Source organism: Scyliorhinus canicula, chromosome 10 (assembly GCF_902713615.1).
Source record: "Scyliorhinus canicula chromosome 10, sScyCan1.1, whole genome shotgun sequence".
In the NCBI taxonomy this organism is placed as follows: domain Eukaryota; kingdom Metazoa; phylum Chordata; class Chondrichthyes; order Carcharhiniformes; family Scyliorhinidae; genus Scyliorhinus; species Scyliorhinus canicula.
The window spans coordinates 150,322,835-150,343,009 of record NC_052155.1 but is presented as its reverse complement, the minus strand read 5'-3'; the positions used below and the strand labels follow the sequence as shown (position 1 = coordinate 150,343,009).

At 46.6% G+C, this 20,175-nt stretch overlaps 1 protein-coding gene across 6 annotated transcripts in view; it reads left to right on the top strand.

Moving 5' to 3' along the window:
* LOC119972710 (programmed cell death 6 interacting protein) overlaps positions 1-20,175 on the top strand; it is a 136,282-nt gene that overhangs the window by 72,887 nt on the left and 43,220 nt on the right. For all 6 annotated transcript variants that reach the window (XM_038809868.1, XM_038809865.1, XM_038809866.1 and 3 more), the window contains 3 exons: positions 8,529-8,751; positions 13,184-13,307; positions 16,912-17,089. In XM_038809868.1, coding sequence (XP_038665796.1) covers positions 8,529-8,751; positions 13,184-13,307; positions 16,912-17,089 — 525 coding nt within the window. The remainder of the gene's footprint in view (positions 1-8,528; positions 8,752-13,183; positions 13,308-16,911; positions 17,090-20,175) is intronic.

Here is a 20,175-nt window from a genome sequence, read left to right as displayed (position 1 = left end):
CACCGGGCTCGTGGTAAACCTCTTGGGGGAGAGCGGCAACGGTGCCGTTACCATGGCACCCAGGCTCGTACCTCTACATGACGCCATCTCCATTCTTTTCCACGCCGCCCCTCCCCCCTCCATCACCCATTTACGCACCATTGACACATTGGCTGCCCAATAGTACCCCAGAAGGTTGGGCAGCGCCAGCCCGCCTCTATCCCTTCCTCGCTCCAGGAACACCCTCCTCACTCTCAGAGTCCCATGTGCCCACACAAAGCTCAGAATACTGCCGGTCACTCTCCTAAAGAAGGCCCTGGGGATAAATATGGGCAGGCACTGAAAAAGGAACAAGAACCTCGGAAGCACTGTCATTTTGACGGACTGCACCCTCCCCGCCAACGACAATGGCAGCATGTCCCACCTCCTGAACTCCTCCTCCATCTGATCTACCAGTCTGGTAAAGTTATGCTTGTGGAGAGTCCCCCAGTCCCTGGCCACTTGCACCCCCAGGTACCTAAAGCTCTCCCCTGCCCTCCTAAGCGGGAGCCTACCAATTCCTTCCTCCTGGTCTCCAGGGTGCACCACAAACACCTCGCTCTTGCCTAAGTTTAATTTATAACCTGAGAAGGTCCCAAACTCGGCTAGTAACTCCATCACTCCCGGCATCCCTCCCACCGGGTCCGCCACATACAGTAACAGGTCGTCGGCATACAACGACACCCTATGTTCCTCTCCACCTCGCACCAAGTGTCTCCACCTCTCTGAATCTCTCAATGCCATCGCCAGCGGCTCGATTGCCAGTGCAAACAACAAGGGGGACAAGGGGCAACCCTGCCTGGTCCCTCGGTAAAGCCGGAAGCACTCCGACCTCCTCCTATTCGTGGCCACGCACGCCATCGGGGCCTCATATAGCAGCCGTACCCATCTAATGAACCCTTCACCAAATCCAAACCTCCCCAACACCTCCCATAGGTACCCCCACTCCACTCTATCGAAGGCCTTCTCCGCATCCAGCGCCACCACTATCTCTGCCTCCCCCTCAATCGCCGGCATCATAATGACATTCAGCAATCTCCGCACATTCGTGTTCAGCTGCCTTCCCTTCACAAAACCTGTCTGGTCCTCATGCACAACCCCTGGCACACAGTCCTCTATCCTGGTGGCCAGGATTTTTGCCAGCACCTTAGCATCCACGTTGAGGAAATTAACGAGATCAGTGCCCGTGACATTGTCGGGGGCAAAGTCCCCCCTTCCCACGCTTCGTTGAGTGTCCGCACCAGCAAGGGGCCCACTAGGTCCACGAACTTTTTATAAAATTCCTCCGGGAACCCATCCGGCCCCGGTGCCTTCCCTGACTGCATCTGCCCGATCCCCTTAACTAGCTCCTCCAGCTCAATCGGCACACCCAGCCCCTCCACCTTCTCCTCCTGCACCTTCGGGAAAGAAAGCCCGTCGAGGAACCTCTTCATTCCCCTCCTCTCCCCCGTTGGCTCCGACCGGTACAGTTCCCCGTAAAAGTCCTTGAAGACCTCATTCACCTCTACCCCCTTCCGCACCACATTCCCACTCTTGTCTCTCACTCCAGCAATCTCCTTAGCCGCATCCCGCTTACGGAGCTGATGAGCCAGCATCCTACTCGCCTTTTCCCCATGTTCGTACACTGCCCCTTGTGCCTTCCTCCACTGTGCCTCCGCCTTTCTAGTGGTCAGCAAATCAAATTTAGCCTGCAGGCTGCGCCTCTCCCCCAACAGTCCCTCCTCTGGTGCCTCTGCATACCTCCTGTCCACCTCCAGCATCTTTCCCACCAGTCTATCCCTCTCACTCCTCTCGCTCCTCTCCCTGTGTGTCCGAATGGATATCAGCTCCCCACGAATCACTGCCTTCAGGGCTTCCCAGACCACCCCCACCTGAACCTCCCCCGTATCATTCACCTCAAGGTACCCCTCAATACTTGCCCGGACCCTCCTACACACCTCCTCCTCCGCCAACAACCCCACATCCAACCGCCACAATGGACGTTGGTCTCGCACCTCCCCCATCTCCAACTCTATCCAATGCGGAGCGTGGTCGGAGATTGCAATGGCCGAATACTCGGCCTCCTCCACTCTCGGAATCAGTCCCCTACTCACCACGAAGAAATCTATCCGAGAGTAGACCCTATGTACGTGGGAGAAGAAAGAGTACTCACGTGCCCTCGGCCTCACAAACCTCCATGGATCCACTCCACCCATCTGATCCATAAACCCTCTCAGTACCTTGGCCGTCGCCGGCCTCCTACCCGTCCTAGAGCTGGATCGATCCAGTGAAGGATCCAACACCGTATTAAAGTCCCCCCCTATGATCAGACCTCCCGCCTCCAGATCCGGGATCCGTCCCAACATACGCCTCATAAAGCCCGCATCGTCCCAATTTGGGGCTTACACACTAGCCAGTACCACCTTCTCTCCTTGTAGCCTGCCCCTAACCATCACATACCTACCCCCCTTATCCGCCACCACCTCCGATGCCTCAAACAACACATTTTTCCCCACCAGAATCGCCACTCCCCGGTTCCTCACATCCAACCCCGAGTGGAAAACCTGCCCCACCCATCCCTTCCTCAGGCGGACCTGGTCCGCCACCCTCAGGTGGGTCTCCTGAAGCATTGCCACATCCGCCTTTAGCCCCTTCAGGTGAGCCAGTACCCTCGACCGCTTCACCGGCCCATTCAACCCTCTCACATTCCAGGTGACCAACCGGATCAGAGGGCGTCCCGCCCCCCTCCCCCGTCGGCTAGCCATAGCCCGTCGACTGCCCGCCCCAGGCCAGCATCCCCTGCTCTACCCCGTCCCCATAGCGACAACCCCTCACCTCTGTCCCCCCAACCCCCACCAGCTCCTTCTTGCCCCTACCAGCAGCAACCCGGTATTCCCCTTTCCCCCCCTCCCTTCCCCCCCCAGGCTAGGAACCCTCCCAGCCGCGAACCGTCCTCCATTGTACTTCCGTGGGTCAGCTAACTTCTGCTGACCCCGGAAACTCCCGCCAATAGCCCGACCCCATCCGAAGTGGGATCATCCCCCATCCTATCCCTCCTCCTGGCACCGCTCCAGCGCGGGGAAGAACCAGTTAAGGCCCCACCTCCCCCGTCACCGTCTCCGCCCCCCAGCCCCGCAGCACGGGAAACCAGAGGAAAGCCCGCGCTTTCGCCCTGCCCCACCACACCCTTCTGACGCAGCTCCCAAATATCAGCCCCCCTCCATACCCCCACTCCGACATAGAATACAACATACCCCCCCGACCCTCCCCGCAAGATACACAGCCCAAACAATGCCCCAAGCACAAAAACAAAAACATAGCAGAACAACCCCTCCGTAAATAACCATATCAAAATTGCAAAAGTACTAAAACAAGACGGAAAAAACCGAAGAAAAAGAGAACACAGCAACAGCCGAATCCAGCACTAATATCTTACAGCCGACCTCGCAACCCCCAACCCCTAGTTCAAGTCCAGTTTCTCCGTCCGCACAAAGGCCCACGCCTCCTCCGGGGAATCGAAATAATGGTGCCGGTCCGAATAAGTTACCCACAGGCGCGCGGGCTGCAACATTCCGAACTTTATCTTTTTTCTATAAAGCACCTCTTTCGTCCGATTAAATCCGGACCGCCGCTTAGCCACCTCCGCACTCCAGTCCTGGTAGATCCGTATTACCCCATTCTCCCAATTGCTGCTCTTCACCTTCTTGGCCCAGCGCAGCACGCAGTCCCGATCACTGAACCGGTGGAACCTCACCAGCACCGCACGCGGGGGTTCATTCTCCTTAGGCCTCCTGGCCAGTACTCTGTGTGGTCCCTCCAGCTCCAGGGGCAGATGGAGAGACCCGGCCCCCACTAGCGAATTCAGCATTACAGCCACATAGGCTGTCAGGTCCGATCCCTCTAGCCCCTCCGCAAGGCCCAAGATCCGCAGGTTTTTCCGCCTCATGCGGTGATCCAGCTCCTCGAAGCGTTCCTGCCACTTCTTGTGGAGTGCCTCGTGCCCCTCCACCTTACTCACGAGGACCATGGCCTCCTCCTCTCGTTCAGTGGCCTGCGTCTGCAACTTCTTGATGGCAGCACCCTGGGTGGACTGAATCTCTGACAGCCTTCTGTTTGTTTCCTGCAGAGAGCTCAGTACTTCATCCTTGAATTCTTTAAAGCAGCGCAGGAGATCAGTTTGTTGTTTCTGGGCCCAGAGTCTCCACTCCTCTGGAGCTTTGTCGGTGGCCATCTTGAATCCCTTCCCCCGTTTTTTTGGCCCTCACTCCTTGATCTTCCGAAACCCAAATATCGCCACCCACGGGTTCAGAACAAAGTTCACCCCCAAGATCTCTGGCATTGCCCCCAAAAAGGACTTCCAAAACCCCACCAATTCCGGGCAGGACCAAAACATGCGCGTGTGGTTCGCCTGCCCCCTGAAACAGTGCTCGCACCTGCCCTTCACCTCAGGAAAATAACCAACTCGTATGCATCTTTGTCATGTGCTCTGTGCACTACTTTAAATTGAGTTAAACTCAATTTCACACATGAGGCCGGATTTATCCTATGCAAGGATTCACTCCAGACTACCGCCTCAAATGCACCACCCTGCCCCTCCTACCAGTTCCTCTTTATCGCCTCCATCAGTTGCCCATAGATATACAAGACCGTGCCCTCTCCTGTCTTATCCTCAAACACAATCTTTTCGAGCAACGAAGGATGCGGTAGCCATGGAAAAATGGTCAACTCCTTCCTCACAAAATTCCTAATCTGCAAGTACCGGAACCCGTTCCCCTATAGCAACCAAAACTGTCTGCCTGTTCCCGCAACTCTGCAAATCTACCTTTCACGAACCAGTACCTAAACCTCTCTATCCCCCCTCATTCCCAAACCCTGTATGTTGAATGCAACTTGCCCCCATACATGAAGCCGCCTCTATCTGCCCCCAAACCGACCCTTCCTCCACGACCCATTTCCGAACCTTCTCCACAGTTGCCGGCCAATAAATCCAGCAATGCCAAATCAATCTGACCGCCTATCTCTTGCAAAAATACTCTCCAAATCTGAAACGCCTCACCTGCCCTATAAAGGCTGCAAAAGGCAGGAAAATGAGATGCCAGGGGATCTGATCGAGTTGTAGAAGATACTAAACGGAATTGATAAAGTAAACGTAGACCAAATGTTTCCCCTTGTAGGGAAATCTAGAACGAGAGGTCACGGATATAGGTTGAGAGCCAGTAGATTTAGAACTGAGATGAGGAGGGACCACTTCTCGCAGGGGATAGTGAATTTGTGGAACTCGCTGTCCCATAGTGCGGTGGAATCTGAATCATTAAATGGCTTCGAGAAAGTGACAGATATATTTTTGATTTAAAAATGGGTCGAAGAGTTGTGGGCAACATGTAGGGAGGTGGAGTTGAGACCAGGAAGAGAGCAGCCATGATCTGATTGAATGGTGGAGCAGGTTCGAAGGGCTGAATTGCCTACTTCTCCTAATTCCTATGTTCTTAATATCGGAAGATACTGAAAAATAAATCAAAACATCGGGTGGTTCGTCAGATTCGTGGTTTGGACCCGCCCTGCCAGCGATGGTGGACGAATGTCACACCTCTTTAAATTCTCCTTCACCCCCTCTACCAAATTGGCCATATTCAACTTATGCAACAGAGCCCAACTCTGCGCCACCTGTATTCCCAGATACTGTAAGCTCGCCCATATCAGCTGAAATGGCAAATTCTCCAGCCCCCTTCCTTATACCTGGGAACTTACCGTGACATTTCTCTTTTCCCCACATTTAACTTTTACCCCGATTAGCCAAATTTCTTCGGTATCCCCATCATCCCCACCTACTCGATCTAGAAATTTGGATTTTGTTTATTGTCACGTGTACCAAGGTACAGTGAAAAGTATTTTTCTGCGAGCAGCTCAACAGATGATTAAATACATGAAAAGAAAAGATAATAAAAATACATAATAGGGCAACACCAGTACCCAATGTAACTACATAACTCCAGCATTGGGTGAAGCATACACGGGTGTAGTGTTAATGAGGTCAGTCCATAAGTGGGCGTTTAGGAGTCTGGTAACAGTGGGGAAGAAGCTGTTTTTGAGTCTGTTCTGGCGTGTTCTCAGACTTTTGTACCTCCTGCCCGATGGAAGAAGTTGGAAGAGTGAGTCAGCCGGGTGGGAGTGGTCTTTGATTATGCTGTCTGCTTTCCCCAGGCAGCGGGAGGTGTAGATGGAGTCAATGGATGGGAGGCAGGTTTGTGTGATGGACTGGGCTGTGTTCACGACTCTCTGAAGTTTCTTGTGGTCTTGGGCCGAGCTGTTGCCATACCAGGCTGTGATGCAGCCAGATAGGATGCTTTCTATGGTGCATCTGTAATGGTCAGAGTTAATGTGGACTTGCATGAATTTCTTTAGTTTCCTGAGGAAGTATTGGCGCTGTTGTGCTTTCTTGGTGGTAGCGCATCGTGGGTGGACCAGGACAGATTTTTGGAGATGTGTACCCCAAGGAATTTGAAATTGCTAACCATGTCCACCTCGGCCGCGTTGATGCTGACAGGGGTGTGTACAGCACTTTGCTTTCTGAAGTCAATGACCAGCCCTTTAGTTTTGCTGGCATTGAGGGATAGATTGTTGTCGCTGCACCACTCCACTAGGTTCTCTATCTCCCTCCTGTATTCTGACTCGTCGTTATTCGAGATCCAGCCCACTCTGGCCGTATCGTCAGCAAACTTGTAGATCGGGTCAGTAACATATAACAGCAAGTCGTCCACATGTAGGACACTCGATGCTCCACCCCTCACTCCGTCGATATCCTAAGCGCCATTGCCAGTACAAAAAGCAATGAGTAAAGTGGACATCCTGCCTTGTTCCCCAGTGCAAACAAAAACGCCCCAAACTTGTTGCACTAGTGTGAACGCTCGCCATGGGGACCCTGTGCAACAACCTGAACCAACCAATAAATCCTGGTCCAAAATCAAACCGGCCAAGCACCTCAATGGTACTCACTCAACCTGAGCAAACGCCTTCTCCACGTCCGTGGGTTTTATCACTTCTGTTTCCTGACCCATCTGGGGTGTCATCACTTGTACAACCCACCCTTTCCTCAATCTCGTTTGGTCCTTAACCCTCAGCTGAGTCTCCTGCAGAAAGACCATGCCTGCCTTCAAACTTTTTAAATGGCCGAACACCCGAGAACTTTTGGCCCATTTAGTCCCCATATATTCTATGAGATCAGCCTGGCCAGGGGGCTCCAGGTCCCCCATCCCCCCTCCACCCCCAACTCCCACACCCCTTCCCCCATCCCACACCAAGCAAACCCAACCACCCAAGGCTCGCTATCCCAACCCAAACAGGAACACCCCCCCCCCCCCCAAAGAAAAATAGCCAGCCACAGCTTTCCACCCTGCTTCACTTCAGTTAGCCAGCATTTCTGCTAGCAGGGTGACCCCCACCTGAGGCTGAAAACTTTATTTCGAAGACCCACATATTCCCCACCCGAACTTACTTCAAACTCTCATCACCAAGCTCCTTTATCCCCACATCACCACCCCCGATGCCTATACCCCACACGCAAAGTGACATATTACAAAACTATATGATCGAAGTACAAAAAAAACATTGTTCTTGAGCATATTGATGTCGTCCAAATCCAACTTTCCTACAACTTCACCCTTCTAATTTCTCCAAGTTTCTGCTCCACCACAGTATTGAAATTAGCCTGATGAAAGTCACAAATGACCCATGACTGTTGTACATTGTCCCCTCTCATCTTTCTCTAACACTCCAGCATACAACATGGCTGACTATTCCAGGCGAATCTTGCATCACTGTTGTAAACTGAGATGCTGCGTACACTTGGTTGTGTGTAAAGTAAATAACGTATCTATCTGTGTACATCCTGGGTAAACAGCATGTTGATTGGGTCTCGACAATGTATCTTGGGTTCAATGTGAATAAAATCATCGAATTTACAGTGCAGAAGAAGGCCCATCGGCCCATCGAATCTGCATCAGCCCTTGGAAAGCGCACCCGACCAGGCCAACGTCTCCACCCTATCCCCGTAATCCAGTAACCTCACTTAACCTTCTTGGACACTTGAGGGCAATTTAGCATGGCCAATCCACCTAACCCGCACATCTTTGGACTGTGGGAGGAAACCGGAGCACCCGGAGGAAACCCACGCACACGAGGGGAGAACGTGCAGACTCTGCACAGACAGTGACCCAAGCCAGAAATCGAACCTGGTACACTAGAGCTATGAAGCAACTGTGCTGACTGCGCTGCTACTGTGCTGCCCACTAAATTGCATAATAATAGAATAATTAGATCTGTGGTTTTCAGTTCCATACAATAAAACTCCTGTACTAGAGCTTTAAAATTGCCGTTAGTGAACCTGAACAATAACGTTTCAGATTGCCATGGTGCAAATCCTTAGCTTGGTCTGTAAGTTAAAGATAAAAGGCCCAGAATGATCAGAATCAAAACTGCTAGTTTTAGCTACTCATTAACAGATGAACTCATGGTTTTCTATTTTTATATCTCAGCATGCATCCGACTCAGTGAAGACGGTTGCCTCTCGGTATGATGAGTATATCAATGTGAAGGACCTGTCGGACAAAATCACTCGTGCGCTAACTGCTGCAAAAAAGGATAATGACTTCATTTACCATGACCGTGTTCCTGATGTGAAAGATTTGGAGCCTGTAGGAAAAGCCACCTTGGTGAAGTCTACTCCTGTCAGTCACCCCATGAGCCAGAAATACACTGGTAAGCTCAATGAGAGAGACCACACTTGGCTTTTGTGGCAGGAAGTTATAATTCGCTTTCTACCCTTCAAAAGTGTGCATTCCGAAACCATCTTTTTCTTTTTCATATTCCATGACGATAGATGTTTTAAGCTAAAGGAGTGTGATTTTATTTGTAAAAAGGGGTCCCCACAACCAGCAGGTCAGATCAAAGCATTATGGTCCTGCTTTTAAATTTGAAATCAATGGGAAGTGTTTTTTCCCCTGTCTTTCTATGTTTTCATTTTAAAAGCTGTTAGAGTAAAAAAAAAACGCATTGGTTGTAGCTAACTGCCATGGTAACTTGTAAAGATATAGTTTGCTTTCCAGAAGCACTTTGGATCTGCTGGGTGAGACTGGATCAGAATCCCAGGGAAAGGATCAGTCCCATTCAAGAGAAAATGCAGTGTGCTGGGTCATACCCTTGAAAAGGGGTTTGGTTTATTGGATTCTGTTATTGAATTGGAACAGTTAAGGGGGAATTCATCAAGTGTTATGTACATAGGTTACTGTAGTGTGAGGTACCTTTATGTTTGTAATTGATAAAAATTCTTGCTGTGTTTATAGATATAGATGTGTTAAGAATAAACCTTGTATTGATTAAATTGTCTCGCAAGTCTGATGAGTCACACTTGCAGCGAAGGCTTTTGTGCTCATCCTCGCCAAATTCAACATAAATATTGTAGGTCAGGTGAACTTCATAATACAATTTGGAGTTTCTAAACGCTGGCCCATAACAATATTATTCAAATGGCGAAAGGCTGCAGAAAAATGCAGCTCAGATTTGTGGGTCCTCTTGTATAAATAACAAAAAGCTAGCATGCAAGTTCAGGCAATTGGGAAGGCTAATGGAATGTTGGCCTTTATTTCAATGGGAATGGAATATAAAAATAAGGAAGTCCTGCTAGAATTAGACAAGACACTAGTTAGACCACACCTGGAACACTGTGAACAGTTTGGTCTCCTTATCTGAGGAAAGATGTATTGGGATTGCAGGCAGTCCAGAAATGGTTCACTTGGTTGACCACTGAAATGAAGGGATTTCTTATAAGGAGAGGTTGAGTAATTTTGGCCTGTACTTAATAGAGTTTAGAAGAACGAGGGGTGACCTTATTGAGACCTTATTGGATTCTCAGGCAGCTTGACTGGGTGGATGCTGAGAGGATCATTCCTCTTGTTGGGAGTCTCGGTCCAGAAGGCATAATCAAAGAGCAAAGGGTCACCCGTTTAAGACTGATGATGAGGAATTTCTTCCGAGGGTAGTGAATCTAGAATTATTTTCCACAGAGAGCTGTGGAGGCTGTGTCGTTATGTTCAAGGCTGAAATGGACAGTTTTTTAATTAGTAAGGGAATTGAGTGCTATGGGGATGTAGCAGGAAAGTGGAACTGACGATTGTATCAGATCAGTCATGATCTCATTGAATGGCGGAACAGACTCTATGGGCTGTGTGGCCTACCTCTGCTCTAATGTCTTATGGTTATGCTCTCCACTCGCTTGGATGAGAGAAACTCCAACAACACTCCAAGAAGCTTAACTCCATCCAGGACAAAACAGTCTGCTTGATCAAAACCCCATCTTAAACATTTCCTAACCATTCACTGCTTCCACTGTCGGCATACCATAGCTGCCAGTGCAACTTCGCTTTTAAACAAACGCATGATCTTTGCTGCCTAGAAAACCCCGGCACACTGAAGCACCACCACATTCAAGTTCCCTTCCAAGTCTCCGTCTCCTGAAAATATATTGATATTTCTTTATACCCACTGTTTCAAAATCCTGGAACTCCTTCCTTAAGCATTGTAGGTGTACCGATATTACACTCTGCAGCAGCTCACCATCGCCATGGACAATTAGGGATGGATAGTAAATGCTGGTAGTGTTGATAACGCCTGCAGGCGTGGTACACAGTGGTTAGCACTGTTGCTTCACAGTGCCAGGGATCTGGGTGTGATTCCCAGCTTGGGTCACTGTCTGTGCAGAGTTTGCACGTTCTCCCTGTGTCTGTGTGGGTTTCCTCTGGGTGCTCCGGTTTCCATCTGCAAGTCCCGAAAGATGTGCTTGTTAGGTGAATTGGACATTCTGGAATTCTCCCTCTGTGTACCCGAACAGGCGGCATAGTGTGGCGACTAGGAGATTTTCACAGTATCTTCATTGCAGTGTTCATGTAAGCCTACTTGTGACACTATTGAAGTTTATTATTATATCCCATAAATGATTTAAAAGGAACTTCATTGTGTTAATTCTGGTATAGCCTTGATTCGTGTTTTCACTGAAAAGGGACAAAGCATTAAATGACAGTACCAGCAAGTCCCATTTCCAGGCGAGTTATAATGGACCAAAATGAAGAGATAAAATCTGTGCCACAGCATCATTAAGGATTCCTTAGGAGTATTTTGGCAATCTAATGAGGCAGTGGCACAAAGTAGTTCCATGATGATAACTAAAAGTAGGCAGGATTAAGCAGACCGTCAACCATTGGATGTGAGCGGGGCAGCATGGTAGCACAGTGGTTAACACTGCTGCCTCACTGCGCCAAGGTCCCAGGTTCGATCCCGGCTCTGGGTCACTGTCCGTGTGGAGTTTGCACATAATATCCCCGTGTTTGCTTTGTGTGGGTTTTGTCCCCACAGTCGAAAGATGTGCAGGGTTGGTGGATTGCCACGCTAAATTGCCCCTTAATTGGAAAAAATGAATTGGGTACTTTAAATTATTTTTATATAAAAAAAACCATTAGATGTGAGCAGCATTTTGCAGCGTTAATGTATCCAGGTGGGAATGGTAGAAGTCAGCTAGAAGAAGAAATAGTTTGCCATTAGTTAGCACCTTTCACAACCTTGAGTAATGCTTGGCATGTGAACTGCTTTTGAAGTGTAGTTTCAATTATGAAACACAGCAGCTAAATTATGAACAGCATTGTCTCACAAACAACAATGAGACCATGAGCAGGTAATCTGTTTTGGGGATGTTGGTTGAGGAATAAACATTGACAAGGACATATATTGCCAACCCCTATATTTCTTAAAATGTCTTTTATGTTTACATGAAAGTCCCTTGCTTTAATGTGATTTCTGACAGTGCAGCATCTCTGTGCTGCATTAAGATGTGAACTTGGATTATGCGCTCAAGTGTCCAGAGTGCTACCACTGACACCATTCAGTCAGCCAATGTGGGTGGAATGAAGTGTTATCTTTACACATAACAGAACATAGCATGGAGGTGCATGAATGAAGGTTGAAGTCCTTGAAAGCACTTGAACACCTTGGGATGATGGACTTGAGTAATGTGGAATGACTGGAGGAGCTAGGGTTTTTCTCCTTGGCAAAGCAACGCAAGAGGAGATTTAACAGGTTTTAAAATTATCAGAGTAAATAATGCGAAACCGTTTCCTGGAGGATGGTGTGTGAAGATTGAAGATAATTGGCAAACCAGAGGGGAGATTAGAATGTTATAGGGAATGATCTAGATTGCAATGTCTGAAAGGGTTGTGGATGTCGTGCAATAACTTATAAAAATGAGTTTTATTTTTATATGAAATGGAGAAGTTTGTAAGCCGAGGTGGAAAAGCAGTGATCTATTTGGGTAGCTTTTGCTTACAAAAGTCATGTATTTGATTCTCATCTGTCACCTTCCAAGGCCCTGCCTTGCTGTCACTCTCCAGCCAATTTGGTTCACTCCATGTGTTATTGAAAAGCAACTGACTACATTGGACACAGTAACGGTAATGGATGTGACTGTTGCATTAGAACTGGCCACCCCAGAAACCAAGGTTTTCCCACGCAAGTATGACCTTGTATCTAATTGACAAAGTAAAAAAATTGCTCGTGTATGTCCTATCTACAGTCTAACTTGGCCGTATTGGTCTTCTCCCAATCACCAGCCAATTGATGGAAGGAGTCATCAACAGTGCTAAAGAGCTCACCAACAGCTTCAATTTGGCAATAATTATGTACTTGGTAGCATTGTGCACATTTGAAGAACAAATAAAAGCAAAGCAATTACTGAAGTCATGCTCACTATATCTCTTTCTGACCATTTGATTTTTAACATGCTTCCATTCAATAATTAAAGTATAAAATGTGTCGTAAATTAGCAGGCATGCTTGGTTATAACTTCAATGTTTAACTTTTTTTTGAAGACTTGCACTGGTCATTTTTAAACTACATTGGTGACTTATCCTTACAGCAGTGAAATTAATTCCAAATATCTAAATGATGTTCACTTGCAATGATATCTCCAATTTTGGCAATGATTTTGGGTGCATAGTACCCGAGTGACAAATTTAATTCCCTCAAAAATATTAATGCGATGTTTTCACGTGGGGATGAAATAGAAGTATTATTGAACATGTTTGCACTTTTAGTTGATATGGATTAATTACTAAGAACATGTTTTGAAACTAACTTTCATATTTAGATCTATTTGCAAAGATGGTTCCTTTGGCAGTGCAGCAATCTCTGAGTATATACAATCAGAGAAGGGCTGACCTGGTTAACAGACTGATAGGACAAATGAGAGAATCCACAAATCTAGCCAATGGGTAAGTAAGAAACCTCTAGTTAAGCTATTAATACCAAAATCACACGCTTTACCACAGTCCACTTTGTACTATATACTGTATGTTTCTGGTTTCCTTTAAGTTAGGCTGATAAGAGTAGAAACTGTTCACAAACCAGATAGTTCTGTGTGATGGCATTGTTGATTTCAAAAAAATCTCAATGTTTCTGCTTAATATTCCAAGCTAATAATACTATTCATGTAAATACCTTATGGATGAATGAACAGCCCCAATTTAAATATCAAATTAGTGCACTATAATTTTCTACACCGGGGTTTAAAACGGGTTTAAAACTGTTTACTCTTCCCTCTGATTAGTTTTTTTAAAAATTTAGATTACCCAATTATTTTTTCCAATTAAGGGGCAATTTAGTGTGGCCAATCCACCTACTCTGCACATTTTTGGGTTGTGGGGGCGAAACCCACGCAGACACGGGGAGAATGTGCAAACTCCACACAGACAGTGACCCAGGGCCGGGATTCGAACCTGGGACCTCAGCGCCGTGAGGCGGTGGTGCTAACCACTAGGCCACCGTGCTGCCCTTCCCTCTGATTAATTAATTCATTTCAAAACAGCGAAGATTTACTGGGCTGATTTGTGGGATGGCGGGGCTGTCATATGAGGCGGCACTGAGTCGATTAGGATTATATTCATTGGAGTTCAGAAGAATGAGAGGGGATCTCATAGAAACGTGGAAAATTCTAGAAGATTAGACAGGGTAGATTCAGAAAGAATGTTCCCGATGGTGGGGGAGTCCATAACAAGGGGTCATAGTTTTAAGATAAGGGGTAAACATTTTAGGACTGAGGTGAGGAGAAATTTCTTTACCCAGAGAGTGGTGAATCTGTGGCATTCAGTACCACTAAGTAGTTGAGGCCAAAATGTTGCACATTTCAAAAAACATTAGATATAGCTCCTGGGGCTAAAGGGATCGGGGATATGGAGGACGGCAGGATCAGGGATATGAAGGACGGCGGGATCAGGGTATTGAACCTGTTCAGCTGTGATCATAATAAATGGTGGAGCAGACTCGAACGGTATATGACCTCCTGCGTCTATTTTCTATGTATGTTTCTAAAACCTTTAATTTGCAACACCTTTTTTCTGGAGCATCTGAACTTCGCTTTAACCCTTAATGCCTTTTCTGCCTTTGCTGAATCAGTTGGAAAGCAGTAATGCTAGTGGGTCAGTTTTCTCTACTCTGTACAAACCTTTCGTTCATGGCCCCCAATATATATATCTTGCCAAGACGTGTTTGTTTGTAAAGCTAGATGGAGAAACTCAACTATACCCGGCTGAGATTCTGGGGAGGTTAGTTATCCAACAGATATCAAGAATATTTATTTTCTGTGGCTGAGTCGGTAAAGGCACTTTTGATTGCAAAACTCAGGCGTGCAGCTCAGAAAGGCCCTTGGCTTCATTTTCATGATGCTTTAAACTAGTCTTATTCAAGGAAATAATTGTGATATTACAATTGACCCTGAGTTAGGATGGGGAAACTCAGTCACAGCTAATGTTCTTGAAAGCTATTTGGTAATCTCTGCTGGGAAGTATGGGCAGCATGGTAGCATTGTGGATAGCTCAATTGCTTCACAGCTCCAGGGTCCCAGGTTCGATTCCGGCTTGGGTCACTGTCTGTGCGGAGTCTGCACATCCTCCCTGTGTGTGTGTGGGTTTCCTCCGGGTGCTCCGGTTTCCTCCCACAGTCCAAAGATGTGCAGGTTAGGTGGATTGGCCATGATAAATTGCCCTTAGTGTCCAAATTGCCCTTCGTGTTGGGTGGGGTTACTGGGTTATGGGGATAGGGTGGAGGTGTTGACCTTGGGTAGGGTGCTCTTTCCAAGAGCCGGTGCAGACTCGATAGGCAGAATGGCCTCCTTCTGCACTGTAAATTCTATGGATGTACATGTAGAGCGGAATACCTGAGGTAGCGGCTATGGCTCAGGGCAGGGTGTCCTGCAAGCTGTCCAAGCAGTTGCTGATGAAAGTCACATAAGACCATAAGACATATTAAGCCACTCGGCCCATCGCATCTGCTCCACCATTCAGTCATGGCTGATATTTTCTCACCCCATTCTCCTGCCTTCTCCCCATTAACCCCTGATCCCCTTATTAAGAACCTATCTATCTCTTGTCATAAAGACACTCAGTGATTTGGCCTCCACAGCCTTCTGTGGCAAAAGAGTTCGACAGATTCACCACCCTTTGGCTGAAGAAATGCCTTCTCATCTCTGTTTAAATGGATCGTCCCTTTAGTCTGTGATGGTGTCCTTTGGTTCTAGTTTCTCCAACAAGTGGAAACATCCTCTCCACGACCATTCTATCCAGGCCTCGCAGTATCCTGTAAGTTTTAATAAGATTCCCCCCTCATCCTTCTAAACTCCAATGAGTAGAGACCCAGAGTCCTCAGCTGTTCTTCTTACGACAAGTTCTTCATTCCATGGATCATTCTTGTGCACCTTCTCTGGACCTTTTCCAAGGCCAGTACATCCTTCCTTAGATATGAGGCCCAAAACTGCTCATAATACTCCAAATGGAGTCTGACCAGAGCCTTATACAGCCTCAGAAGTACATTCCTGGTCTTGTATTCTAGCCTTCTTGATGTGAATGCTAACATTACATTTGCTGCCTTAATTGCCGACTGAACCTGCACGTTAACCTTAAGAGAATCGTGAGCAAGAACTCCCAAGTCCCTTTGTGCTTCTGATTTCCTAAGCATTTCCCCATTTAGAAAGTAGTCTATGCCTAAGTTCCTCCTTCCAAAGTGCATAACCTCTCACTTTTCCACATTGTATTTCATTTGTCACTTCATTGCCCACTCTCCTAGCTTGTCCAAATCCTTCTGCAGCCCCCTTGCTTCCTCAATACTACCTGTCCCTCTGGAGATCTTTGTATCATCTGCAAATTTAGCAACAGTGCCTTCAGTTCCTTCTTCCAGATCATTAATGTCTAAAAGCCACCCAGGAAGTGAAGGAAATCCCACAAGCGGAGCAACTCCATTTGGTGACTGGGTGCTGGCCCTTCTGCCAGGATTTTGATCAAGGCCATGAGTGTAATGAACTGCTTTGTTGTCAACATTTGAGTGCATTGCTTCCGAGACTTCACATCTCATTCACTACAACAAGTGGCACACCATCTCTGCTAGGGAGATAGAGAGTGCCTTCTGCCTCATGCGGCCAGGGAACACACCGTCTCCAAAGGCACGAAAGTGTTCCTCAAATACACCAACTCTGGTTAGGTCGACCATATGAAGGATAAAGGTACACATTGGGTTCTGTGGTGATGTCCTCTATCAGAGCTAGCTGTTTCAGTTTATAGATTAAGATTAGTTCTGAGGGACTGGTGCTACCGCTGTTCATGAAACTGCACTGAGGGAGGGAGGAGGCTAATATTATTGGTTAAAAAGTAGAGAAACAAACAACTGTTTCCGACCTACGTTTGGAACCATAAATGGGGAAACTTCACCAGTCATCAAGAATGAGAGTGTTGGATTAACTCAAAGCATCTTTTCATACCAGAGGAGAGATGACAAGAGTAGCAATAGGTAATTGTATTCTAGTCATTATACTTTAATTTAATCTTTCAGCGTGCTGGCCTCCTTGAATCTTCCAGCTGCCATAGAGGATGTTTCTGGTGACAGCATTCCTCAGTCTATTTTGGAGAAGTCCAAAGTTGTCGCTCAGCAGGGTGGTCTACAGACAGTAGATCAATTTATGAGGGATCTTCCAGAACTTCTGCAAAGAAACAGAGAAATTCTGGATGAGGTAACATTTGTATCGTTTTTCCCCCTCTCTGCTTCATGTTTTGTGCTTTCTTTTAAAATGTTAAACTTCAGTTACGAGGTGGGCACTTTGCGAATATGGACATGATTTTTAACTTTTTAAAAAAGTATGTTTGGTAAACTTTTACATTGTAACAAAATCAACAAAAACACAAGAACACAAATATTGTAAACAAAGAAAAAATAACTAACTAATTTAGCACTACCTAAAACCCCTGAGCGCTGAGATTTTTGTTAAAGGAGATGAATGGTTGCCATCTCGGGTAGCGTCTCTCCACTGAACTCCTGATGGTGAGTTTAATTTTCTCTTGAGTGCAAGAAGGACATTAAGTCCCCTAACTACCTAGCCAGAGGCATTGGGCGGAACGGGAGACCTCCAACCAAGCAGTATCCGCCTCCAAGCTATCAATGAGGCCAAGGCAAAGACATCACCTCTATGCCAGAATGAACTGCTGGTGAATCCTAAGCCCCAAATATGGCTATCAGCAGGCACGGTTATAATTCCAAACACTGACGTGGTGCTGAAAAAGGAAGCCCAAAAGCTGGCAGGTCTGGGGCAGGACCAAAACATATGTTTCTGATCAGCTGGGGCAAGCAAACAGTGATCACATCTGGTCTCAACATTTGAAAAAAAACTTACTCGTCCTTTACTTGGTCAGTTGTGTCCTATGTAGCACCTTGAACTGAATTAAACTCAGCCTGGCACATGAGGATATGGAGTTGAACCTGTAAGGACCTTTGTCCAAGGCTTGCCAGTGAGTATAAGGCCCAGTTGCCCCTTTACAAGGATAAGTAGTCTGAATATAAAGTATTTGTGTGAGCGCTGGCTGTAAGGGCATTATACAGCAAGCAGATCCAAATCTCCTTAGAATCCCGAATAAATAATTTCATTCCACCCTGTTAAATGCTTTCTCAGTCGAGAGATACTATCACCTCTGGCTCAAGTTCAGGGGAGGGGGCAAGAAACACATTTAAAAGGCAACATATATTGGCTCATAATTGACGCCCTGTTACACAGCCTGTTTGATCCTCCAAACTTATACTTGGAAGGCAAGACTCCATCTGGAGTGCCAGAACCTTCGTGAGCAGCTTAACATCTGCATTTAAAATTGAGATGGGTTGGAAACCAACCGGAACAGAGACCTTATCAGCCCAATGCATTTTTAAATCTCGTTTGGGTGTATCGAGGAGCTTAACTCTCAATTTGTGTCTGAATTGACAGTTAGGATGGCCTGGCAGTCCAGAAAATGTGCAGGAAAGACATGCTCGACTTGTCTGCGGGGGCTCCGATTTATGCAGGTCACAGTAAAAGGATTTAAAAGCCACATTGACCTGGATCGGGTTGGAAAGGAGGTTGCTGCCCATTGTATGTCCTGGAGATACCTGTAATACTGGGTGGTTTCAAAACATGAAGAATAATAATAATATAATCGCTTATTGTCACAAGTAGGCTTCAATGAAGTTACTGTGAAAAGCCCCTAGTCGCCACATTCCGGCGCCCGTTCGGGGAAACCGGTCCGGGAATTGAACCCGCCCTGCTGGCATTGTGCTGCCTTCCAAGCCAGCTGTTTAACCCACTGTGCTAAACCAGCCTGGTTTGGATGGAACTTGAGTTGGAATCCACTTGGGGTAAGTCGGAGACGCAGTGTATCTCTGAGGAAGGAAATATGGCTGTGAAAGCAAGTTTTATTAAACATCTTGTCAAACACCAAGATAGAAATGGAAAGCAAAGAAGGTGGACAGGGCGAAACAGGCCAACGAATATCCTGTCTGAGAGAAGAGCAGTACTTCAGGTTAGGCATTCCTTGAAGAGAAGTGCCAGTGAATTAAAGACAAAGATAAAAGCAAATTATTGTGGATGCTGGAATCGGAAACAAAAACAGAATGTACTGGCCAATCTCAGCGGACCTCACAGCATCTTTGGAAAGGGAGGGCAGCACGGTGGTGCAGTGGATAGCACTGCTGCCTCATGACGCTGAGGTCCCAGGTTCGACCCCGCATCTGGGTTACTGTCTGTGTGGAGTTGGCACATTCTCCCTGTGTTTGCGTGGGTTTCATCCCCACAACCCAAAGATGTGCAGGGTAGGTGGATTGGCCAAGCTAAAATTGCCCCTTAATTGGAAAAAATGAATTGGGGTATGAAAATTTATTTTAACAAACTTTTGAAGAGAGAAGGGAGCTAACATTCCAAGCCTGGAAATGGGGTCTTTGTCAAAGCTAGAGAGAACTACAAATGTGGTCATCCTTTTTATAGCCTGGTCTGATCTTCAATACCTAAAACATTACCAAAGTTTAGGCTCTTAAAATGAGCGAATGCTCTCAAGTTTAACAGGGCCATTCGAACCCCTAACTTTCCAGGTAATCCGTTGGATTGGAGGTCTCCCACCACCTTTCAAACTGGAGTGAGTCATTCCCAAGAGGATGTATTAAATCAGGGACGCGACTATTACAAAGCAAGAAGATACACCCAAGTTGGACATTGAACCAAATAAGATGACTTCACAAAGAGACCAGCAGACACCGTCAGCAACCTAAAATTAAAGCTAAAACCCACTGCACCCCACCTCCCCAAAAACGGCATCACAGTTGAGTATAATCACACCCAAAATTAAATGGAATGGTGGCAAGCAAGCACTTAACATGAAGCCTATAATGAACTAAATATAAATATATAACTAAACACAAACTCTAAGTTTATTTTAAAACTACTGTCATGAGCTGCAGAAAATCCTCTAATACAACACCCGTTAACTAACATACCTTGTTAGTAGGGTGACTCACAACTGGAGTGTGAAAACTTTGTTAACTTGCAGTGCAATGCTGGCGACTAAAAGTTGTGCCGAATGAAAAGAGAAGGGGAGAAATAAGATAATATAAGGAACAAACATCAGAAATATCTCATAATTCAGGGCGTCAAGAATATACCCAAATATGAAAAGAAGCGAAATACAAAGTGTCTGTACACAGAAACATATAACAGATTAAACAGAGAACAACTTGTGCTTTTGGACAAACAAGTTAGCATCTCCCGGTGAGTTCAATAAAGTAGTCTTTTTCTCGGAATGTTAC